At 45.4% G+C, this 26811-nt stretch overlaps 2 protein-coding genes across 9 annotated transcripts in view; one reads left to right on the top strand and one right to left on the bottom strand.

Moving 5' to 3' along the window:
- The window catches only part of LOC143989996 (uncharacterized), a 63599-nt gene extending 38270 nt beyond the window's left edge, over window positions 1-25329 (bottom strand). The window contains exons 1-3 of the mRNA XM_077490236.1: window positions 22614-25329; window positions 18031-18107; window positions 11581-11924 (exon numbers count right to left, since the gene is read on the bottom strand). Coding sequence (XP_077346362.1) covers window positions 11581-11924; window positions 18031-18107; window positions 22614-24083 — 1891 coding nt within the window. The 5' untranslated portion in view covers window positions 24084-25329. The remainder of the gene's footprint in view (window positions 1-11580; window positions 11925-18030; window positions 18108-22613) is intronic.
- Window positions 1-26811, top strand: part of LOC143989534 (uncharacterized) — a 382054-nt gene that overhangs the window by 166865 nt on the left and 188378 nt on the right. The gene's annotated exons all lie outside the window — the stretch shown is intronic.

Here is a 26811-nt window from a genome sequence, read left to right as displayed (position 1 = left end):
GTAGCAGAAGATCCGACACCTACCCTCATCGGTCTGCATGCTCCCCCGCGCATGCGCAGGGTCATTAGCAAAATCGATGACACACCACATGAATCCCAATAGCAACAGCCAGTACTGCGCCCCCCAGTGCACTAATACCATAACCGCACCCACCACATGCATCAAACCCACATAACTGGTCTGTATTGATGTCCAAACCATTACACTGAATGACTGATCTAGAGTGTTCAATGTTTCACTGCAAGATCATTCAATAGTGCATAGTGTTTTTTTTTTTAATTACTACAACACCATGTGTCTCCTACATCATAACTACGAACTTAAAATATGTCAGAGATTCGTCAAACTTGTGGCTATAGGGACACCATCATAGATGGCCCCAAAGTTGTCTTAGAGCCGCCGGCCCAGAGTGCGAGTCTGATGAGAAGAGCTCACAATAAATAAAGCAGAACAGTAAACCAAATTGATTAATAGCTAGCATTGGTGGACAGATGGCAAAAATATATGCATCATTGTTACAAACAAATCCATCAAAGAGCATAACAAAATTGTTTTTATGAGTATCGCAAATGGATCTGGCACGGTTGCACTATATGGGACATTCAAAGCCAAAAAGGACCACTTCTCATATACAATCTCAACGGCCGCAAACCAACCACGGGAACTGTTTAAACTGGTTAATCAATCAATGAATCCAGTGTGCCTAGAACCCCCAGAAAGCGAATCCCAGGATTACTGTGACAAACTGTCTGATTTTTTCATCGATAAAGTCAAAACCATCAGGGAAACAATTTGTCAGAAGAAAACATCCAACCTCAGACAGCAAAAACATAAAGAGGATGTCCGCACCAACATACCGCAACCGCCAAAATTTTCACTATCCCCAATTACCGTAGACACCGCAAAAAACATCATTAATAAACTGCGTGACAGTACCTCACCTATTGACATCATCCCCACAAAACTACTGAAAGAATGCTCCGACATCGTGGCTCCAACCATAACCCACCTCATAAACCGATCATTCCACGAAGGGATTGTTCCCAGCATCCTCAAACAAGGCATTGTCAAACCTCTACTCAAGAAACCAAACCTGGACCCTCAGGATCCAAACAACCGTAGGCCGATTACAAGCCTCAACACCATTTCTAAGATCATGGAGAAAGCTGTAGTACATCAGCTACAACTTCACCTGGATACTCACAAACTCCTGGACCCGCTGCAATCAGGCTTCCGCCCGGGTCATGGAACAGAAACAGCTCTCCTCAAGATTTGGGATGACGCCCTCGAAGCAGCAGATGACGGAGAGCCGTGTCTCCTCGTACTGCTAGACCTAAGTGCAGCGTTTGATACAGTAGATCACAATACTCTACTCGTCCGCCTCACAGAAGTAGCCGGAGTCCAAGACATAGATCTCCATTGGTTCGCGTCCTTCCTAGGAAATCGGTCACAGACAGTGAAACTAGGAAAATTCCTCTCCGAAACTCGGGCAGTCACCTGCGGAGTCCCTCAAGGCTCTCCATTGTCACCCGTTCTCTTCAACATTTACATTCGCCCACTCCTTCAAATCATCAGATGCTCAGATCTCTGCTTCCACTCTTACGCTGACGACACACAACTTTATTTCCGGATCAATGGAAAAAAAGATCACCAACAACAACTTGAAAACTGCCTCAAATCAATAGAGGACTGGATGACCACCAACTCCCTCCAGCTGAACCAATCAAAGACAGAGCTTCTTATCTTACACCCAAATCATAAGCCCGCAACCAAAACCTCCTGGTCTCCACCAACCGTCTTTGGGCAGACTATCTCCCCAAAGACCAAAGCGAAGAGTCTCGGGGTTATTTTAGACGCACAAATGTCAATGGATGCGCAAATAGGATCTGTAGTCAGTCGATCTCACCATCTACTGCGCATGCTTCGCAGACTCATCCCTTTTATCCCAAAGAATGACAAAGCAGTGGTAGTTGGAACAATCATTAATTCAGGACTGGACTACGCAAACTCGCTTTACATAGGATTACCACAATATCAACTTGCGCGATTACAACTGATCCAAAACACGGCGGCAAGGCTGATAACAGGAAAAAAACCCTGGGAATCCATTTCTCCTTCACTGAGGAGCTTACATTGGCTAACCGTAAAAAATCGGATCACGTTCAAGACCCTTTGCCTCACCCACAAATGCGTGCATAGAGAAGCTCCGCAATACCTAATGGAGAAAATAAATCATTACACACCAAACCGCAGTCTTCGATCAGCCAACGAAAACCTCCTCCTCGTGCCCAAAGGCCGGTATAAATCCAAGGGTGATCGGAGATTCGCTGTCCAAGGGCCTCTGCTATGGAATGCTCTACCAATCAACATCCGCCTGGAAGAAAATCACCTGGCTTTTAGGAAAAAACTCAAGACCTTCCTCTTTTAGCAGATGATCAAAGCTCGCCACAGCGCCTAGAGGCGATTCAGTTCGCATTGCGCGCTATATAAGTATTTCATTCATTCATTCATTCATTCATTCATTCATCTAACTCCCTCAAGGGCATCCGTGGAGTGAACAGGAGAATAAAGCAAGGACGTGGGCACCCTCACAAATTATTTATGAAGGCGTTCACGTCCGTGTCAACATTCATACCAAAAGGCACATAAGTTTTGAGCCTGTAAATCCAGGCCATTTCTTGTCTGGAAATCTCCCTGACAAGTGATCCACCCCTCCAGTGGGGTCTATACTTATCAATACCCACATATAATGTATTGGAGGGGTCTCTGTTATGTACTTGGTCAAAATGACGTGACACCGGATGCTTGTCGAAGCCTCTCCTAATATTACCAACATGCTCATTGAGTCTCGTCTTCAGTGCCCTTTTGGTCCTCCCCACATATTGGAGGCCGCAAGGGCACTGTATCAGATACACAACTCCCTCGGATGAGCAAGTGATAAATGATTCAATATCATAAGATCCTGATGTACTTGTAGATGAAAACTTATAAATCCTCCTGTCCTTGCAACTATTTAGAGTGCAAATCTGACAGTTCCCACACTTGTAATAGCCTTTCATATCCTGAAAGAAGGATCTAACCGCCCTTCGTGGGTCATGTACGCTTGGTGCCACGCGACTCCCCAAGGTCGATGCTCCCTTAAAGATCACTTGTGGTTTAGGTGGTAGAATGGTACCTAGAACCGGATCGCTTGTTAGCAAGTGCCAATGTTTTTGTATCAGTTGTTTGATGTTACGGTGCTGTACTGAGAAAGTAGTAACGAATGGAATTCCATTCGCTGCCCCTGGATTTACAGGTCTACTCTGCCCTAACAATTCTGCCCTATCTTTTTCCCGAACCAATTTGAGGGTTTTCGACAGGTTCTCGCCACTGTATCCCTTTTCCAAGAATCTGTTTGAAAGAAGGGTTGCCTGTTCTTCAAAAACGCTCATTTCGGTGCAGTTGCGTCTCAGGCGCATAAATTGTCCCATAGGTACAGCCCTCAACCAAGGTTCGTGATGACAGCTGTCTAGGGGGATATAGGAATTCCGATCAGTTATTTTGAAGTGAGTTGATGTTATGAAGCGGTCATCCTCTATCTTAATTCTGAGATCCAGAAAACAGATCTCTGTTTGGCTTGCCTCAAAACTAAACTTAATGCCCCTATCATTAACATTAAGATTGGCCATGAAAGATTGTAATTCAATCTCTGTCCCATCCCACAGGAGGAGGACGTCATCAATGTACCGTGCCCATAGGGCCACTTCCGGTCTCCTAGGGGCATCAATGACGTCCTCCTCCCACTTGGCCATGAACAGATTGGCCAGACTGGGGGCATATTTGGCCCCCATGGCCACCCCCCTATCCTGACGGTAGAATTGGTTATCGAACCAAAAATAGTTGTGGCTTGCTGCATATTCTAGAAGTTCCATGATGAACTCGATCTGTGTGAGTACAAGACCCGATCCCCTCTCTAGGTATAATCTAACCGCTTCCAGGCCTAGTTGATGTGGGATAATGGTGTAGAGTGACGTCACGTCAGCTGTTACCAGCCACAGACCCCTCTTGGGGGTCAGGCCGGCCAAGGTGTTAATAACTTGTTTCGTGTCCTTAATGTAGGACGGCATGGTGTGAACCAGTGGCTGCAAAAAATGATCGATATACTTGCCCATCCGGGAAGTAACGGAATCGATACCGCTCACTATCGGACGTCCCGGGGGGCAAGTAACGCTTTTATGCATCTTGGGGAGGTAATAAATAACAGGCGTACGGGGAGCCCGTGGTACCAAAAACAACCTCTCTTTCTCATTAAGAATCCCTTTTCGGAAACCTTGATCGACAATATTCTCAAGAGTTCTTTTATACTGTAGAACAGGATTCCTATTTAAAATAGTATAGGTCTCATTATCCTCTAAGATGCGGTGCATTTCCTTTAGGTAATCCTCACGATCCAACACCACAATCCCCCCCCCCCTTATCTGCTGGTCTAATGACCAAAGATTTATTGGTTCACAATGAATCTAGCCCAGCTTCAAGGTCCCTTTGCATCCTGACCTTCCTCACTTTAAGGGAATCCAGGTCACGCAGTTCCACATCCCTAAACACCCTGATGTTGGGCGGTATGGGGCCTGGGGGATTGAAAAGAGAGGCGTTGGAAAGATTAGAGTGTTGAAACTCAGACCTAGTTCTACCTCCATCAGAGATTGGGTTATTGAGCATATACCTTTTGATATTGAGTTTACGAACGTATTTATGAATGTCCATATAAGTCTGAAACTTACTTATATTCCTTGGTGGGGCAAATTTTAAACCTTTGTCTAACAATCTTTTCTCAGGCTCTGACAGAACCTGTTTACTCAGATTAAAAATTCCAGACCCTACGGTCTCCTTTTTAGCTGACTGGATTCTCCTCCCCCCTCTGCTTCCTCTCTTCGTTCTACGGGCCTTTTTACGCCCCTGTTGTCCCTGGGAAAATCCAGATTGTGACCACCTCTCCTATTAGGGGAGTCTGGAAATTGCGGGAGCCTACAGTTATCCTGTCTCCATCCAAAACCTCCCCTTTCCAAAGAATCTGGGTAATGGGGGGGTCCCCTACCTCTGACATCCTGTGTATAGCCCGAATGGTGGTAATTTCTAGGGTTATCGTTATACCCCCCTCCATTGTTTGGACCATCGGTCTGTCTGATATAGTCAGATGTTTCTAGATCAGACAGAGGGAAGAAACGATTCTGAGTATTGATCCCTACATCATAACCGTCCCTCTCCCTATTATGAAATGGCACCTGGGTCCGATCAGATCCCTGTGTCAAATTACGTGGAGGGCGTCTGTTATGGGAGCCACCACGCATCCACCTCATATTAGGATGTTGGTATAGGTCAGGGCCATATGCCATATCCCTTCTCACATCTTGGGGAGGGGCACCGAAATGACGTTGCCCCATCCCTCTATTAGGTGGCCTTGAATCTGTATTTGATCTGTTGTATGTGTTACCCCTTCTAGGGGAATAATAGGGGCCTTGTTGTGCCCGAGCTAATGTGGGATTATTCATTGGACCATTGAGGACTGCTCCTTGTGGCAAGGTATCCATCGTCATGTTCTCCTCGTTTTATAAGGCAAGTTTTTTCTGCCAAACGAAGACATAACCGGTCTGGTAGTCCTCCCTATCTCTACCATATTTCTTTTTCTTTTTTATTTTCTGGTCCCTTTCCTCCTTCTCCAAGACCTTCTGTAGATTTTTGGAACATTCTTTGTATTCCTCTCCGTTAACAAAAGGTGTTAGTTTTTCTTTAATAATTTTGATGTCCTCATCTAGTCTGGTTAGTTTCTCAGTTTTCCTACGAACAAGGAATCGTAACAAATCGATCCCGGCATCGTTAAAAAATTTATACCAGCTCTCTACATCAGGGTCACCCCTGGGAGGACTAACCTCCCATCTCAAACTTCTGGCCACCATGGCTTCCCTTATGTATGTCTCTAGGAATGCGATGTCCCATTGCGCATGTATTTCAGATGTGGTAAGATTTTTTAATCTAACAAACAAACCCCCAACGTCTGTTTCTGAAATAATAGGGGTGGAACTAAAAACCTCAGGAGGTGTTGACCACCCTCTTGGCACGGAATTCGAAAATATCCATAGTGAAAAAAAGGGGTCAAAATTCCCCACAACCCAAGCTGCAATTAGTGAATGTGAAATATGTACAAAGAAAAAAAACTGCGCTAAGGTAAAAATAAATATGTGAATATGTGAAATATATAGATATATGTGAATTTCTTATATATAAAAATATTCAGCTGCGGTTTCACTATGTCACATACATACAAATAGGTAAACAAAAAATCATAATCCACGCTAAACTAATACAAAAGCAAATGCAACCAATTACTTGTGCAGTAATATAAGAATAAAGGTTAAATATTATATAGGGTATAGCAACCCTATATATATATATATATATATATATATATATATATATACACACGAGATGCAGAACACATAGGTGTTAAGATTTCTAACCAAAAATCCCACCACTACAATTTAACACATGTAATAAGAGTCCATGACATACACCTGTAATATAAAAAGTAAATATATAAAATATAAACACCCAGTGTATGAACAATGAATCCGTATAAGAAACACAAGAATAGGTTAACGTAAGACTGAATGAAAGTCCTCTGAATATAAACCACAATGTTCCTGGGGATCCAAATATGGGAGAAGTTATGTTCAATCCACCACCAACACACGATAAGATTTACTGCTTACCAGATACAAATGACCCCCCACTACAGAGGGTCACACAGAGCTTCATGAAAATGGACGCCACTTCCAACCACGAGGGAAAGGGGTTCCTCGATGTCTTCCTGGCTTCGCTGTTTCAGGAAATCTTGGGAAGGAAACTCACTCCCGGACACTCAACTCAAAAGTCCAAAAAGACTCAGAGCCAGAGGCATCAAAACCATAGAGGAAAAATAAAACTCAAAATAGTGTAAAACCCTTTATATTTTAAGGATAAAAATATAAAAATTCACTTACAAGTGTGTAAAAGAAAAAGCGCCTTAAGTCCGTGGCACCGGCCGGACGCACACGGACAGACCCGTTCTCCTGGAACCCGTCACAAACACGAGGTGATAAGTAGCGCACCGCTCAGTCCTACGCGTTTCGCAACAAAATTGCGTCATCCAGGGGCACGAGCGGCACGCTGTGTCACCTCCATTTATATGTCTCCAATCATTCAAGCTTCACTCTGGGCACCTGGCTTTTCCCGCCAAAACCAAGCCTCATCTTGGAATCGGCGCCTGATTCGTCAGGCAATGACTCCAAAAGCCAATCTAGAAAGATGGGCCCACCCACATGCCCGCCCTCATATGTACCCTATCAAATATGTACCCTATCATATCAATTCTAATGATCAGCTAAATTAGATTAGACAGATGGTATTATATCCCAATAAACTGTATGGGCCATGCATCCCAACTGTACAAATGCATACCTCTATATTGGCAGAAAAACAGAAGGAGGGGGAAGAGTGTACATGGAACGCCAAGAAAGCATCACTGACCCCACTTCCGGTTTGTGACCTTCCCGGAAATCCAAGCCTCATTATCGTTCCCATATCACTTCCGGTCCTGCATGGCCCGGTTAGCCACCTCTTAATGCTTAACATATAAACTCCCCAATATATCCCTCTCTCCCTACACGTGTAGGACACCAGCCCTGTCAGATGGTACAGATCGGAAAAAAAAACCGATGTGAGTCTGGGGCGTCCCGTCGGGATCGCCTGTGCCCCACTTCCGGTTGTTGGTTCACAGACATATGCCCCACTTCCCGTTTTCGATAGCTTCCGTTCACGTGTGCCCAATCGGAAGCTATCGGGAACGCCCGTGACCCACTTCCGGTATGCCCCACTTCCCGTTTTCAATAGCTTCTGGTCACGTGTGCCCAATCGGAAGCTGCGCTCTCACCAACCAAGCCTCATTCACATCACGTAAGGTCACTTCCGGTATGTGACTGTGATGATCCCGCCCTCATAGCTCCACGCCGCATACGGCGCGACGTAGCAGAAGATCCGACACCTACCCTCATCGGTCCGCATGCTCCCCCGCGCATGCGCAGGGTCATTAGCAAAATCGATGACACACCACATGAATCCCAATAGCAACAGCCAGTACTGCGCCCCCCAGTGCACTAATACCATAACCGCACCCACCACATGCATCAAACCCACATAACTGGTCTGTATTGATGTCCAAACCATTACACTGAATGACTGATCTAGAGTGTTCAATGTTTCACTGCAAGATCATTCAATAGTGCATAGTGGTTTTTTTTTAATTACTACAACACCATGTGTCTCCTACATCATAACTACGAACTTAAAATATGTCAGAGATTCGTCAAACTTGTGGCTATAGGGACACCATCATAGATGGCCCCAAAGTTGTCTTAGAGCCGCCGGCCCAGAGTGCGAGTCTGATGAGAAGAGCTCACAGTAAATAAAGCAGAACAGTAAACCAAATTGATTAATAGCTAGCATTGGTGGACAGATGGCAAAAATATGTGCATCATTGTTACAAACAAATCCATCAAAGAGCATAACAAAATTGTTTTTGAGTATCGCAAATGGATCTGGCACGGTTGCACTATGTGGGACATCTAACTCCCTCAAGGGCATCTGTGGAGTGAACAGGAGAATAAAGCAAGGACGTGGGCACCCTCACAAATTATTTATGAAGGCGTTCACGTCCGTGTCAACATTCATACCAAAAGGCACATAAGTTTTGAGCCTGTAAATCCAGGCCATTTCTTGTCTGGAAATCTCCCTGACAAGTGATCCACCCCCCCAGTGGGGTCTATACTTATCAATACCCACATATAATGTATTGGAGGGGTCTCTGTTATGTACTTGGTCAAAATGACGTGACACCGGATGCTTGTCGAAGCCTCTCCTAATATTACCAACATGCTCATTGAGTCTCGTCTTCAGTGCCCTTTTGGTCCTCCCCACATATTGGAGGCCGCAAGGGCACTGTATCGGATACACAACTCCCTCGGATGAGCAAGTGATAAATGATTCAATATCATAAGATCTTGATGTACTTGTAGATGAAAACTTATAAATCCTCCTGTCCTTGCAACTATTTAGAGTGCAAATCTGACAGTTCCCACACTTGTAATAGCCTTTCATATCCTGAAAGAAGGATCTAACCGCCCTTCGTGGGTCATGTACGCTTGGTGCCACGCGACTCCCCAAGGTCGATGCTCCCTTAAAGATCACTTGTGGTTTAGGTGGTAGAATGGTACCTAGAACCAGATCGCTTGTTAGCAAGTGCCAATGTTTTTGTATCAGTTGTTTGATGTTACGGTGCTGTACTGAGAAAGTAGTAACGAATGGAATTCCATTCGCTGCCCCTGGATTTACAGGTCTACTCTGCCCTAACAATTCTGCCCTATCTTTTTCCCGAACCAATTTGAGGGTTTTCGACAGGTTCTCGCCACTGTATCCCTTTTCCAAGAATCTGTTTGAAAGAAGGGTTGCCTGTTCTTCAAAAACGCTCATTTCGGTGCAGTTGCGTCTCAGGCGCATAAATTGTCCCATAGGTACAGCCCTCAACCAAGGTTCGTGATGACAGCTGTCTAGGGGGATATAGGAATTCCGATCAGTTATTTTGAAGTGAGTTGATGTTATGAAGCGGTCATCCTCTATCTTAATTCTGAGATCCAGAAAACAGATCTCTGTTTGGCTTGCCTCAAAACTAAACTTAATGCCCCTATCATTAACATTAAGATTGGCCATGAAAGATTGTAATTCAATCTCTGTCCCGTCCCACAGGAGGAGGACGTCATCAATGTACCGTGCCCATAGGGCCACTTCCGGTCTCCTAGGGGCATCGATGACATCCTCCTCCCACTTGGCCATGAACAGATTGGCCAGACTGGGGGCATATTTGGCCCCCATGGCCACCCCCCTATCCTGACGGTAGAATTGGTTATCGAACCAAAAATAGTTGTGGCTTGCTGCATATTCTAGAAGTTCCATGATGAACTCGATCTGTGTGAGTACAAGACCCGATCCCCTCTCTAGGTATAATCTAACCGCTTCCAGGCCTAGTTGATGTGGGATAATGGTGTAGAGTGACGTCACGTCAGCTGTTACCAGCCACAGACCCCTCTTGGGGGTCAGGCCGGCCAAGGTGTTAATAACTTGTTTCGTGTCCTTAATGTAGGACGGCATGGTGTGAACCAGTGGCTGCAAAAAATGATCGATATACTTGCCCATCCGGGAAGTAACGGAATCGATACCGCTCACTATCGGACGTCCCGGGGGGCAAGTAACGCTTTTATGCATCTTGGGGAGGTAATAAATAACAGGCGTACGGGGAGCCCGTGGTACCAAAAACAACCTCTCTTTCTCATTAAGAATCCCTTTTCGGAAACCTTGATCGACAATATTCTCAAGAGTTCTTTTATACTGTAGAACAGGATTCCTATTTAAAATAGTATAGGTCTCATTATCCTCTAAGATGCGGTGCATTTCCTTTAGGTAATCCTCACGATCCAACACCACAATCCCCCCCCCCCCTTATCTGCTGGTCTAATGACCAAAGATTTATTGGTGCACAATGAATCTAGCCCAGCTTCAAGGTCCCTTTGCATCCTGACCTTCCTCACTTTAAGGGAATCCAGGTCACGCAGTTCCACATCCCTAAACACCCTGATGTTGGGCGGTATGGGGCCTGGGGGATTGAAAAGAGAGGCGTTGGAAAGATTAGAGTGTTGAAACTCAGACCTAGTTCTACCTCCATCAGAGATTGGGTTATTGAGCATATACCTTTTGATATTGAGTTTACGAACGTATTTATGAATGTCCATATAAGTCTGAAACTTACTTATATTCCTTGGTGGGGCAAATTTTAAACCTTTGTCTAACAATCTTTTCTCAGGCTCTGACAGAACCTGTTTACTCAGATTAAAAATTCCAGACCCTACGGTCTCCTTTTTAGCTGACTGGATTCTCCTCCCCCCTCTGCTTCCTCTCTTCGTTCTACGGGCCTTTTTACGCCCCTGTTGTCCCTGGGAAAATCCAGATTGTGACCACCTCTCCTATTAGGGGAGTCTGGAAATTGCGGGAGCCTACAGTTATCCTGTCTCCATCCAAAACCTCCCCTTTCCAAAGAATCTGGGTAATGGGGGGGTCCCCTACCTCTGACATCCTGTGTATAGCCCGAATGGTGGTAATTTCTAGGGTTATCGTTATACCCCCCTCCATTGTTTGGACCATCGGTCTGTCTGATATAGTCAGATGTTTCTAGATCAGACAGAGGGAAGAAACGATTCTGAGTATTGATCCCTACATCATAACCGTCCCTCTCCCTATTATGAAATGGCACCTGGGTCCGATCAGATCCCTGTGTCAAATTACGTGGAGGGCGTCTGTTATGGGAGCCACCACGCATCCACCTCATATTAGGATGTTGGTATAGGTCAGGGCCATATGCCATATCCCTTCTCACATCTTGGGGAGGGGCACCGAAATGACGTTGCCCCATCCCTCTATTAGGTGGCCTTGAATCTGTATTTGATCTGTTGTATGTGTTACCCCTTCTAGGGGAATAATAGGGGCCTTGTTGTGCCCGAGCTAATGTGGGATTATTCATTGGACCATTGAGGACTGCTCCTTGTGGCAAGGTATCCATCGTCATGTTCTCCTCGTTTTCTAAGGCAAGTTTTTTCTGCCAAACGAAGACATAACCGGTCTGGTAGTCCTCCCTATCTCTACCATATTTCTTTTTCTTTTTTATTTTCTGGTCCCTTTCCTCCTTCTCCAAGACCTTCTGTAGATTTTTGGAACATTCTTTGTATTCCTCTCCGTTAACAAAAGGTGTTAGTTTTTCTTTAATAATTTTGATGTCCTCATCTAGTCTGGTTAGTTTCTCAGTTTTCCTACGAACAAGGAATCGTAACAAATCGATCCCAGCATCGTTAAAAAATTTATACCAGCTCTCTACATCAGGGTCACCCCTGGGAGGACTAACCTCCCATCTCAAACTTCTGGCCACCATGGCTTCCCTTATGTATGTCTCTAGGAATGCGATGTCCCATTGCGCATGTATTTCAGATGTGGTAAGATTTTTTAATCTAACAAACAAACCCCCAACGTCTGTTTCTGAAATAATAGGGGTGGAACTAAAAACCTCAGGAGGTGTTGACCACCCTCTTGGCACGGAATTCGAAAATATCCACAGTGAAAAAAAGGGGTCAAAATTCCCCACAACCCAAGCTGCAATTAGTGAATGTGAAATATGTACAAAGAAAAAAAACTGCGCTAAGGTAAAAATAAATATGTGAATTTCTTATATATAAAAATATTCAGCTGCGGTTTCACTATGTCACATACATACAAATAGGTAAACAAAAAATCATAATCCACGCTAAACAAATACAAAAGCAGATGCAACCAATTACTTGTGCAGTAATATAAGAATAAAGGTTAAATATTATATAGGGTATAGCAACCCTATATATATATATATATATATATATATATATATATATATATACACACGAGATGCAGAACACATAGGTGTTAAGATTTCTAACCAAAAATCCCACCACTACAATTTAACACATGTAATAAGAGTCCATGACATACACCTGTAATATAAAAAGTAAATATATAAAATATAAACACCCAGTGTATGAACAATGAATCCGTATAAGAAACACAAGAATAGGTTAACGTAAGACTGAATGAAAGTCCTCTGAATATAAACCACAATGTTCCTGGGGATCCAAATATGGGAGAAGTTATGTTCAATCCACCACCAACACACGATAAGATTTACTGCTTACCAGATACAAATGACCCCCCACTACAGAGGGTCACACAGAGCTTCATGAAAATGGACGCCACTTCCAACCACGAGGGAAAGGGGTTCCTCGATGTCTTCCTGGCTTCGCTGTTTCAGGAAATCTTGGGAAGGAAACTCACTCCCGGACACTCAACTCAAAAGTCCAAAAAGACTCAGAGCCAGAGGCATCAAAACCATAGAGGAAAAATAAAACTCAAAATAGTGTAAAACCCTTTATATTTTAAGGATAAAAATATAAAAATTCACTTACAAGTGTGTAAAAGAAAAAGCGCCTTAAGTCCGTGGCACCGGCCGGACGCACACGGACAGACCCGTTCTCCTGGAACCCGTCACAAACACGAGGTGATAAGTAGCGCACCGCTCAGTCCTACGCGTTTCGCAACAAAATTACGTCATCCAGGGGCACGAGCGGCACGCTGTGTCACCTCCATTTATATGTCTCCAATCATTCAAGCCTCACTCTGGGCACCTGGCTTTTCCCGCCAAAACCAAGCCTCATCTTGGAATCGGCGCCTGATTCGTCAGGCAATGACTCCAAAAGCCAATCTAGAAAGATGGGCCCACCCACATGCCCGCCCTCATATGTACCCTATCAAATATGTACCCTATCATATCAATTCTAATGATCAGCTAAATTAGATTAGACAGATGGTATTATATCCCAATAAACTGTATGGGCCATGCATCCCAACTGTACAAATGCATACCTCTATATTGGCAGAAAAACAGAAGGAGGGGGAAGAGTGTACATGGAACGCCAAGAAAGCATCACTGACCCCACTTCCGTTTTGTGACCTTCCCGGAAATCCAAGCCTCATTATCGTTCCCATATCACTTCCGGTCCTGCATGGCCCGGTTAGCCACCTCTTAATGCTTAACATATAAACTCCCCAATATATCCCTCTCTCCCTACACGTGTAGGACACCAGCCCTGTCAGATGGTACAGATCGGAAGAAACAACCAATGTGAGTCCGGGGCGTCCCGTCGGGATCGCCCGTGCCCCACTTCCGGTTGTTGGTTCACAGACATATGCCCCACTTCCCGTTTTCGATAGCTTCCGGTCACGTGTGCCCAATCGGAAGCTATCGGGAACGCCCGTGCCCCACTTCCGGTATGTCCCACTTCCCGTTTTCAATAGCTTCTGGTCACGTGTGCCCAATCGGAAGCTGCGCTCTCACCAACCAAGCCTCATTCACATCACGTAAGGTCACTTCCGGTATGTGACTGTGATGATCCCGCCCTCATAGCTCCACGCCGCATACGGCGCGACGTAGCAGAAGATCCGACACCTACCCTCATCGGTCCGCATGCTCCCCCGCGCATGCGCAGGGTCATTAGCAAAATCGATGACACACCACATGAATCCCAATAGCAACAGCCAGTACTGCGCCCCCCAGTGCACTAATACCATAACCGCACCCACCACATGCATCAAACCCACATAACTGGTCTGTATTGATGTCCAAACCATTACACTGAATGACTGATCTAGAGTGTTCAATGTTTCACTGCAAGATCATTCAATAGTGCATAGTGTTTTTTTTTTAATTACTACAACACCATGTGTCTCCTACATCATAACTACGAACTTAAAATATGTCAGAGATTCGTCAAACTTGTGGCTATAGGGACACCATCATAGATGGCCCCAAAGTTGTCTTAGAGCCGCCGGCCCAGAGTGCGAGTCTGATGAGAAGAGCTCACAGTAAATAAAGCAGAACAGTAAACCAAATTGATTAATAGCTAGCATTGGTGGACAGATGGCAAAAATATGTGCATCATTGTTACAAACAAATCCATCAAAGAGCATAACAAAATTGTTTTTGAGTATCGCAAATGGATCTGGCACGGTTGCACTATATGGGACATCTAACTCCCTCAAGGGCATCCGTGGAGTGAACAGGAGAATAAAGCAAGGACGTGGGCACCCTCACAAATTATTTATGAAGGCGTTCACGTCCGTGTCAACATTCATACCAAAAGGCACATAAGTTTTGAGCCTGTAAATCCAGGCCATTTCTTGTCTGGAAATCTCCCTGACAAGTGATCCACCCCTCCAGTGGGGTCTATACTTATCAATACCCACATATAATGTATTGGAGGGGTCTCTGTTATGTACTTGGTCAAAATGACGTGACACCGGATGCTTGTCGAAGCCTCTCCTAATATTACCAACATGCTCATTGAGTCTCGTCTTCAGTGCCCTTTTGGTCCTCCCCACATATTGGAGGCCGCAAGGGCACTGTATCAGATACACAACTCCCTCGGATGAGCAAGTGATAAATGATTCAATATCATAAGATCTTGATGTACTTGTAGATGAAAACTTATAAATCCTCCTGTCCTTGCAACTATTTAGAGTGCAAATCTGACAGTTCCCACACTTGTAATAGCCTTTCATATCCTGAAAGAAGGATCTAACCGCCCTTCGTGGGTCATGTACGCTTGGTGCCACGCGACTCCCCAAGGTCGATGCTCCCTTAAAGATCACTTGTGGTTTAGGTGGTAGAATGGTACCTAGAACCGGATCGCTTGTTAGCAAGTGCCAATGTTTTTGTATCAGTTGTTTGATGTTACGGTGCTGTACTGAGAAAGTAGTAACGAATGGAATTCCATTCGCTGCCCCTGGATTTACAGGTCTACTCTGCCCTAACAATTCTGCCCTATCTTTTTCCCGAACCAATTTGAGGGTTTTCGACAGGTTCTCGCCACTGTATCCCTTTTCCAAGAATCTGTTTGAAAGAAGGGTTGCCTGTTCTTCAAAAATGCTCATTTCAGTGCAGTTGCGTCTCAGGCGCATAAATTGTCCCTTAGGTACAGCCCTCAACCAAGGTTCGTGATGACAGCTGTCTAGGGGGATATAGGAATTCCGATCAGTTATTTTGAAGTGAGTTGATGTTATGAAGCGGTCATCCTCTATCTTAATTCTGAGATCCAGAAAACAGATCTCTGTTTGGCTGGCCTCAAAACTAAACTTAATGCCCCTATCATTAACATTAAGATTGGCCATGAAAGATTGTAATTCAATCTCTGTCCCGTCCCACAGGAGGAGGACGTCATCAATGTACCGTGCCCATAGGGCCACTTCCGGTCTCCTAGGGGCATCGATGACGTCCTCCTCCCACTTGGCCATGAACAGATTGGCCAGACTGGGGGCATATTTGGCCCCCATGGCCACCCCCCTATCCTGACGGTAGAATTGGTTATCGAACCAAAAATAGTTGTGGCTTGCTGCATATTCTAGAAGTTCCATGATGAACTCGATCTGTGTGGGTGCAAGACCCGATCCCCTCTCTAGGTATAATCTAACCGCTTCCAGGCCTAGTTGATGTGGGATAATGGTGTAGAGTGACGTCACGTCAGCTGTTACCAGCCACAGACCCCTCTTGGGGGTCAGGCCGGCCAAGGTGTTAATAACTTGTTTTGTGTCCTTAATGTAGGACGGCATGGTGTGAACCAGTGGCTGCAAAAAATGATCGATATACTTGCCCACCCGGGAAGTAACGGAATCGATACCGCTCACTATCGGACGTCCCGGGGGGCAAGTAACGCTTTTATGCATCTTGGGGAGGTAATAAATAACAGGCGTACGGGGAGCCCGTGGTACCAAAAACAACCTCTCTTTCTCATTAAGAATCCCTTTTCGGAAACCTTGATCGACAATATTCTCAACATATTCTTCTCGAGTCAACATCTCCTGGAGAAGAAGGAGAAGAAGAAGAAGAAGAGCGGAAGGCGGCGACAGAAGACTGGGCCACCGCCTGTAAAAGAGCTATAAGAAGGCGCGGTGGCCCGGCAGAAGAACCGAAGAGGGGGACAAGACCCCCGAAGTCGGGAGAAGAGGCCGGCGGCGAGGAAGAAAGCCGGACTCCTCCACTAGCAAAAGAGCTACAAGAAGATAGCGGAGGAGTCCGGCGAGAAGACCCCCGAAGACGGAAGACCCCCGGAGCTGTGCAATAAAGTATTTTATCTCGTGTGTTGTGTTTTTTTTTGTACTTTTATTTTACAGGTGAATGGGTAGGGGTACATTGTACCCCATACTCATTCACATAGGGTGGGGGGCCGGTATCCGGGGGCCCCCTTATTAAAGGGGGCTCCCGGATTCCGATAAGCCCCCGGCCCGCAGACCCCGACAACCAACGGCCAGGGTTGTCGGGAAGAGGCCCTTGTCCTCATCAACATGGGGACAAGGTGCTTTGGGGTGGGGGGGCCGCGCGGCCCCTTTTCCTGGCCGGCCGGGTAGCGTGCTCGGACAAGGGTCTGTTGTGGACTTGGGAGGGACCCCCACGCCGATTTTTTTCGGCGTTGGGGTTCCCCTTTAAGTCCATACCAGGCGGCGGGGCCAGCGACGTCTCCTTCGCGGGCCCCGCCTACCTGGAGACGCGCTCGAAATGAGCGGACTTTCCTCCGCGTGTGTGGGCGAGTCCGTTCATTTCAAAAGTAGGGCGGATAGTACGGCGGACTTAGTACGCCGTATTAGTCCGCTCAAAAAGTGCCGTGTGTGGGCAAGTAGCCCGTTCGGAAATTCCGACGGACAGTCTGGCGTACTTTTCCGCCAGACTAAGTACGTCATACAGTTTGACCGTGTGTACGCGGCATAACACTAAACTGATGGTCTATAGGGGTCTTTTGAAGCATCGTCTATAGAAGATATGGGGTTATATATGGGTAGAGTTTGTCACCATTTCACGGGCAAACACAAATTTAGGGTGTGACATGTTTGGTGTCTATTTACTCGGTGCAACCTCGGCTTTTATATTTTACCAAGATTGGAGTCCAGGAAAGAACAGAAGAGAAAGTCCTCAGCAAAGAGCTCCACTTCTGGGGCAGAGGTTGCTTACTGACCTTTTACATATTTGTGCCACCCATACCTATCATATGGGTACCTGGTTGCTCCTCTTCTGATAGGAAGATACAGCTTTGCTCTCGGATGGTTGGACCCTCAGGTCAAGCACTTCAGGCCATGTGGGTCAATCAGTCACCTTCAAGCCTCTGATGACTGTGCCAGGAGGAATTCTTTGCTCCAGCAACAATAAGCGAGTTCTGCTAGCCAATGCGATTCTTACTGCCTCTAGGGACGGCAATTCCAATTCCAGCAGATGTGATTTTAAGAGGAATACTATTGTTGCTCAGAGGGATGCCTAGTTCCAACTCCTACAGTTGTCTTCTGACATACCTGTTTCTATATGGATTAGGACTCAGCATATATATCTGCTGGTTGGGTTCTCGATTTACTCCTCGAGACGGGGATTCCTGTCAAGTATACGGAGGGAATTCTCAGAAGCCTACAAGAGATTGCCTGGCTAGTCCTGCAAAAAGGGTCATGTGACTCCTATGCAAATCCTTGTGTATCCAAGAGCTTAATCCATCATGGTTCAGGAAACATCGTTTTGGCCATGAAAGCATATTGGTGGTAGTACGCTGGGTAATCTTGGCTTTCCTCTCTTCACTTGTCAGCGTCTCAATACCTGATGAACAGGACCATGGTCTCTCCCATCCCTATATTGAGGTGTGCTCAATGAAAATGGCTTCATGTCCTGAAAGGTTTTTTTTCTCCAATGTTGATCATGCACCCAGCTATTTAGGTCTTGCAAACAGGCAGATAAAGCCTTGGGTGCTGGCACAGTAATAAATCTTCTGTGTTCCTGATATATTGTCAATGGAACTTCCCTGTCAGGAAGCTATTTTTCCAGTCGGGAAGTCAGTTTGAACATTCTGGTTTTCTGGCCAGCTTTTCCATGCTCTCTTCGCCTTTTGTCACCTGACAGCAGGCTTTTTAGTCTCCAGTGAGGCCGAATAACATCACAGTGGTGTCCTACTACATCAGGGGCAGGTCAAAACCCGCAGGGTCAGTCCACTGAGAAGAGGTAGAGATGACTGTGATCTGGGTGGAGTAGAAAATTCTTTAAATCTCTTTGGAGTCTACATAGACTTTCTGGGAATAATCCATATTCTTTGGCCCAATTGGGCAATAAGTAGTTGTAACATCTAGGTCCCTCCAAGTAAATTTTTATCCCTGGACAAAATTTCAGAGTTAAATCTGGTAGCATCTCCTTGCTGTTACAAGCTGGAAAGCTTTTTCCTAGGGGCCTGGGCCAAGCCCTTGTTAGATCAGTAAGGTCTCACAAGTCATATGCTTTCCAGTTTGTGCCAAGAAGGATCCTTGTGGCTTTCTGCCCAGTACAAGTAGTGTTTATATCCATACTGGGTGGCAATCTGAGGTGGCTTTGGCATTCTATGAGAAGGAAGGGTTTGTTCCACCTATATGCAGCACCGCCAAGAATAACTGGTTCCATGCCATGGATATTGGGATATTTTGAACATGCTCTCAAGCTACAGCTTTGCTAGTTTTAGGTCACTCTCTCTAGCAGAACGTAGATATCATCCAGAGTTTTTGCTGGATGGGTCATTTCAGCTAGCCATTAGGCTTATAAAGCTCAGGGCTTGGTTCCTTCAGAAGCAGTCACCACACACTCATCCAGGAGTGTGTAGGCTTCGTGGGCTCCCTGTGAAATGGCGCCTTGAATAGTAACACTATTCTGGCTCATTGTGGGGTGACTTCCTTATGCTGTTAATATCTATCCAGTGTTTCTGTTGGCTATGATTAAAACCCTACATTTCCAACATCCCATCCTTGTTTTTTGGGCTAGTTAGTTCCCAAATGTATACTGCCATGGAAGTCTGTCAGGAAAACAGAACATTTACAATCAAATACTTACCATAATTCTCCTTTCCCGATTGACTCCATGGTAGCAGAAGTTCCCTCCTGGAGTCGTGAATAGGCTAGTTACGGAACACAGCCTCTGGCTCACCTTGAAAATTTATGGGAATAGGGTCCTATGGGGTAGGAGCGAGGGTGGGCCTACCCAAACGTATGTTGCCATGAAGTCCATCAGAAAAGGAGAATTACGGTAAGTATTTGATAGTAAATTTTCTGTTTTCTCCATGTATTGATCACCCTCTCCATATATCTCTTCACCTTGTCTAATATAATACAAATCATAAATGCTATAAATCTCAGTCATGTCCATGAATTGTATCTGACTTGGGTTTTTATAATACGATATACTGCACTTTTACTTCATTCACTATTTTTATATCGTTTTTTTTTACACCTGTCCTGATAAAGTGATACTTTGATGATTTAAAGTTCTTACACCATAATCCCCTACCTTTTGATGAAAACATTTCAGATTTTCCCCCATTACTATGGGTGCCTCTGCTGACCTCGCCCTTGTTTTTCTTGGGGTAAAAGGTCTCCACCGGGATCCAAATATTGCTTAGTATATGACCATCCTGAATTCCCTGATGACCATGGAGTGTGGCCACCCACTGACTTCAGTGAGAAGACAGACATATTTTCCACAAGTCCTCAGATAGGTTGCCTGATCCCTGGATGGGTTCCCCACAACCTCACAGATGTGAGTCCATGCCCCGTACATCTACCGATCTTCTAGAATAAACTCACATCTTCTGGTATTATCACTACACTTAGTCCCATCATATTTTATCCTCTTTTTTTTCCCCCATCTCCTGATGGTTTGAAGAATTTCTACATATTGCTCTCATGACAGGTCTACTTTAATTGTATGCGGAGAGGAGGAGGAGTACACAGATTCCTCCAGGTGTTGATTTATTAGGGGGGAACTATAGGGTATACTGACCCGTAAAATCACAATATCCCCGGAGGAGCCCACACTGTGTGCAGGTACCTCCCAGACATGAGACTGGCCTCCAATCTGGTTATTTCCTGATAGATCAGATGGCAAAGTCGTATCTATGGGGATCTCTCTCATATCATGTCTATGGGTCCCTTATTGTACTATAACCCATCCCCCTCCACCTGCTCCCAACACAGCTGTTATCTCCAATATTGTTCTATGGGTGTGATTTGTAGGAAGCTTCTGTACAGAGGCTCCTATTCATTCACAAAACCGAAGCACAGCAAACACTCTTTACTATGCGTCAGTGAAGAATGAACCCGCTCCAACCTGGACACCACACTGATCTCCATTGGGCGAGGGAGGAGAGGAAGACAGCCAGAAGCACTGCAGGGAGGGGACTCGCAGGCATCAGTTGAAGGTCCCAGGACAGAGGTGGGATGTTTCAATGATGGAGATGTACATTTTGATCTCCCCGGGGATCTCAGCAGCAGCTAAAGCTGGTGGAAGTAGACAGAAGAAGCCAGTAGACAGAAGAACCATGGGTAGATCAGTGCTGTGTGGGGGAGGGTGGGGGGCAATGGGTACTGTGGGAGGATCGATTCTGCAGGGGAGATGTTAGAGCTGTGGGAGGGGATAGCATCTTAGAGGACCGGCAGAAGAGCTGTGGAGTGGAGTAACGCTCAGGTGACCATGAGCTTATAGTAGAAGGGGGACTGCCATGGATGTACATCGTACTGACCTGGCCAGCTGGAAGCAGGTCTGTAGATCAGTATGACATCCATGGCTGTGGAAGGGTAAAAAGTGTCACCTATGGACTCTTTTGGAGTACCAACATTTTTCATCATTTCACCAGCACACGCCGGTGCACAATTTTAAGGCTGGACATGTTGGATATCTATTTACTCGGCACATCCACAGCTTTCATATTTTACCAAAAAGATGGTACAAATATTGAATTTGTGTGCTCTAAAATTTAATTAAATGTATTTACTGAAATTTACCCTTGATATCCTTTAGTGTCTACTGTACTCACAAGTGTTTGAGTATAACCTCAGGTATTCGTATGAAACCATTCCCGATGAAGGAAACTAAGGGTTCTGCTTATAGAAAATTAATTGGATGAATGCGACAAGCATTTGTTCATACAAATTTTAATGACACAGTGATTTCCTATGATGGTGAGGTCCATCTAGTGGCCATAATATGGTATATTTCCTGAAATACCCCCATCAGTAAAAATAGTGCAATGCGACTTTAAAGCCACTAGATTAATCCAATGATCATATAAAAAAACATGGCCAGAACTTGTCACAGCTGGTCACATTCATTCAACTCTAAGCCCTTGTACACACGGTCTGACATTCCGACAGAAAATGTCCGATCGGACCGCGTTGTCGGATAATCCGACTATGTGTGGGCTCTGAAGGACTGTTTCCGTCGGAATATCCGACGGACCAAGTTTTCCAGCTTGGCTATAAAACTTTCCGACAACATGATCCGATCAGACCTTGTCCGATCATGTGTAGAGAATTCCGATCGGACAAAGTGCCACGCATGCTCAGATCAAATTCCTAGACCAAAGCTATTGGCTACTAGCCTGAGCGTAGTCCCGTCGTAACGAAATAACGTCATCACATTCTGAACGATCGAATTTTCCGACAACTTTGTCCGACCGTGTGTATGCAACAGTTTCGGACAAAATCCGACGGATTTGGTTGTCGGAATGTCTGACCGTGTGTACAAGGGCTAAGTGTTTGTGAAAGTTTTCACCACAAAATGTAGTCAGCCAATGAAAGGTAATGACTCCATTTTTATTTTTCTCCTGCTATCAATGGCCAACGCGGTACAACTCTTCATCCATGTCTTTGGTGATCTTTGATCTCCTTATCAACTGTTTCTTCCATGATGAAGATCAGCCATGGAGTATATCTGAGGTGTATATCAGGGTGTGCTTCTTCCCCACATGAGAGCTGTGATGTCCAGCAACATTCATATAGAAGACATTTCCCACACTCAAGGCCCTAATACACCTCGAGGGCTGTGTGGGATCCCCGATGTACAGGAAGACAGGACTTCAATTCCCTCACTCAGGACAGGAATACGGCTTCTCCCCCGTGTGAGATTTCTGATGTCTGTAAAGATTGGACTTAGCTGAAAAACATTTCCCACACTCAGGACAGGAAAATGGCTTCTCCCCCTTGTGCAAACTCTGATGTATTTTAAGAGTGGACTGCTGTGAAAAACATTTCCCGCACTCAGGACAGGAATACGGCTTCTCCCCCGTGTGAGATCTCTGATGTCTGGAAAGACTGGACTTACGCGAATAACATTTGCCACACTCAGGACAGGAATACAGCTTCTCTCCCGTGTGAGATCTCTGATGTGTGTCAAGACTGGACTTCATTGAAAAACATTTCCCACACTCATGACAGCAATATGGCTTCTCCCCTGTGTGAGATCTCTGATGTATATCAACACTGGACTTCATTGAAAAACATTTTCCGCACTCAGGACAAGAATATGGCTTTTCCCCTGTGTGAGACCTTTGATGCTTGACCAGACCTGCTTTTGCTATAAAACATTTCCCACACTCAGAACAGGAAAATGACTTCCCCCCTGTGTGAGATCTCTGATGTGTGTAAAGATCGGACCTCAATGAAAAACATTCCCCACATTCAGGACAGCAATACGGCTTCTCCCCTGTGTGAGATCTTTGATGGTTATCAAGACTGGACTTCAATGAAAAACATTTCCCACACTCAGGACAAGAATATGGCTTTTCCCCTGTGTGAGACCTTTGATGCCTGACAAGACCTGTTTTTGCTACAAAACATTTCCCGCACTCAGAACAGGAGAGTGACTTCCCCGTGTGAGATCTCTGATGTGTGTAAAAATCGCACTTCCATGAAAAACATTTCCCACACACAGGACAGCAATACGGCTTCTCCCCTGTGTGAGATCGCTGATGTTTATAAAGACTGGACTTCTCTAAAAAACGTTTCCCACACTCAGAACAGGAATACGGCTTATCCCCAGTGTGAGATCTCTGATGTCTGTTAAGCTTAAACTTTCTTGAAAAACATTTCCCACACTCGGAACAGGAATACGGCATCTCCCCCGTGTGAGATCTCTGATGTCTGTAAAGACTGGACTTCTCTGAAAAACATTTTCCGCACTCAGGACAAGAATATTGCTTCTCCCCGGTGTGAGATCTCTGATGTCTGTAAAGACTGGATTTTGCTGAAAAACATTTCCCACACTCAGGACAGGAATACAGCTTCTCCCCCGTGTGAGATCTTTTATGCACATTAAGATCGTATTTTGAACGGAAACACTTCCCGCACTCAGTACAGGAAAAGCTCTTCTCTGTTGGAAGGACGGCCCCGTCCCTCACAGTCCGAGGTTCCTCAGGATAAGAGGAATACGATGGTCCATCTACACTGTGTGGTGCCGGATGGACATTTGAGGTAGTCGGGTTTTCTCCTGGACTATACTGTGTGATGTCCTCATCTTCTACTTTACAGTCTGGAGACAAAGTGAGACAATCCTCTGAGGTTTTCCTCATCTCCCGTCCATCTACTAAAATAGAAATACAAAGATTATTACTAGATGTGAGCAAGAAGTCCTGCACTTCCTTATTTAGTCCATGATTTAGTCATGAATAACAGCGGGGCTGAGCCCCACCAGAGGTCAGAGAGTGAGGATGGGGGGAGAACAACCAAGATGAAGACTGGACTGATCCTGAAGACCCCCATCATTGTGTTATCGACTCCTCCCTCATTATCACTTTCTGTTTAAGGTTCCAATGTTGGAGGATGTTATCACATTATCATCAACATGTAAAAGTCTGTGCTCCAATCACATCATCAGATATAAAATGTCCAGCTGGTAGGAAATGGGTGTAACAAAAGAGAATACATATTATGTGTATATATAGCAGTGGGGGGAGGGGAGAGAGCAGAAGTCAGGACTATGTCATGTAAAACATATTGTATAAGATACAACAGATAGGACTATATAGTATCAGAATGATGTAATGTACAATATAAAGTAAATAGTGTAAGGGTCAGGACTCATAATATTGGTAATCAGTGGAAGCTTAGATGTTTATATAAGACCTCTGATCTCCTACCAGATCATTTCTTTATTCATGGACTTAGTCAGAGAGTGAGGAAACAACGAGAACTGTCTTTTATAGGAGTGACAGTGATGAGGGGATTATAGGACGAGTGTCCCCTCCCCCTCTATCACTCATTGCCATCTTCCCAACACAAGAAGTCCTGCACTTCCTTATTTAGTCCATGATTTAGTCATGAATAACAGCGGGGCTGAGCCCCACCAGAGGTCAGAGAGTGAGGATGGGCGGAGAACAACCAAGATGAAGACTGGACTGATCCTGAAGACCACCATCTTTCTTTTTTTCTTTCTTTTTAGCAATACATGTTTAGTGCATTTCACGAAAACATACAGGTTAATCTGCTGTGAGCGAACACATATGGAAGGTTGCTCTCGGCATATATAACAAGAATATAGGAACACGACTAACAAATCTTGTACAACAGTTGGAACACTAGCAATCTAATCGTCATGTACTTCTTGTCACAAAAAACATGTCTACAACATAATAAAGGTAAAGGTAGAGCAAATAGATCCTCAAGAGGGTAATGTCATTTATTGGCCCAGATAGACCAGGGTTCCCACAAGGAGTCGGAGGATGATGCCGGACCAAGCCACACTGCAAGAGCATGTTTCGGAAGAATGATGGAGCTCGACAGGTATAACTACCTCAGAGGGATTGGGGGCTTCCTGGGCTTTCCAGTGTTTGGCTATCATGAGCGTCCAGGATATACCTGATAACTTTTTGAGAAGAACATGGTACGTTGTTGGTTCCAAGGCCCAAGACAGCCAAAGCCGGGTTGGTAGAGGTCACCACACCCATCACATCTGAGATTATTGTGAAGATTTTGTTTGAGGAGCGTGCAATGTTCTTGCAGGACCAAAAGATATGGAGAAGGTTGCTGATTTGGCCACATCCTCGCCAACAAAATGGGAAGTGAAAGGGATAGATCTAAGCTAGGTGATAGGGAGTGAGATACCAACGGAGTGAGACATTTTGTGTCAACTACCAAAGCTGGTCGCAAAGCAAGGATTTGTAGACTGACCTGAAGGCATTGCTCCATTGGGAGGTGGTGAATGAGGATTTCAAATCTTCCGACCATAGAAGGAAATGTTTGATCTAAGGAATGTTAGCTTTTCCTGCAGTATGTTATATATCAGGGAGATGACTTTGTTCCTGGCAGGTGTTGACAAATAGAACTGCATTTTTTGGTGAGATGCACCTCAGGAGGACCTCAGGAGGAGGGGGATGTTACCAGAATGTATGTGAACAGCCCATACATCTCATTCAAGTAATCATACTAAAAAGTGAAGCGTCCCATCATCTAGGACTGTAATTTCTTTCAATATCGAAGACTGGAGGCTTATGTGTGGTAGAGCTGCACGATTAATCGCAGAGAAACGTTATCGCGATTCTCCGCCCGCCACGATTGCAACTCCGAATTTGAATGATTGTACAATTCTGACCATTCAAATCACGTGCCTGTTTCGAAGCAGAGGGGAAGCCTTCAGAGCCAGCGTGAAACAGCGAACGTCACCTGTGTGCGCCCGAGCATGTGATGTCAGCGGGAAACATGGCGGAGAGCAGGAGTGGGCCGTACAGCCCCCCGAGCCTGGAGCCCTGAACGGCACCGACCGGATCCCCCGGATGGGGGGTTTCTCTGCTCAGGGTGCTGTGCCAGGTGTGTCCCTCCGGGGCTACAATACACTGGGTGGTAACAGAGGACGGCAAGATCCAGCAGCAGGTGAGGTGACATCTGACAGAGGAGGAGGGGGGACACATGACAGAGGAAGAGACAGGGGGGGGGGACACCTGAGAGAGAGAGCGAGCAAGGGGGACACCTAACATAGAGGGGGATCCTGGGATTGGGGGCACCTGACAGGGGGAGGGAGATCACTAGAGCGAGAGAACGGGAAAAGGGGGACACCTGAGATAAGTAGGGACACCTGAAAGGAGGATAGGGGGATACTTGAGAGGAAAAAATAGGATTTTTGTACTCACCGTAAAATCCTTTTCTCTGAAGTCCACGGAAAAAACAGACCTTTACAGTTCCGCCCAGGGGGTGGTCCCTCCAGTAACATACCCTCAGCCTGCTTCCTGCAGCCTCAGTACGTCAACAAGCAGTATAACGTAATCAATAGGAGGGGAGAGTGATGTGTCAGTCCGTGAAAGTCAG

Source organism: Lithobates pipiens, unplaced genomic scaffold (assembly GCF_037356315.1).
Source record: "Lithobates pipiens isolate NorthernLeopardFrog02 unplaced genomic scaffold, aLitPip1_a1.2 Scaffold_18, whole genome shotgun sequence".
Lineage (NCBI taxonomy): Eukaryota > Metazoa > Chordata > Amphibia > Anura > Ranidae > Lithobates > Lithobates pipiens.
The sequence above is the reverse complement of the archived record's forward strand: the minus strand, read 5'-3'. Positions and strand labels throughout refer to the sequence as shown.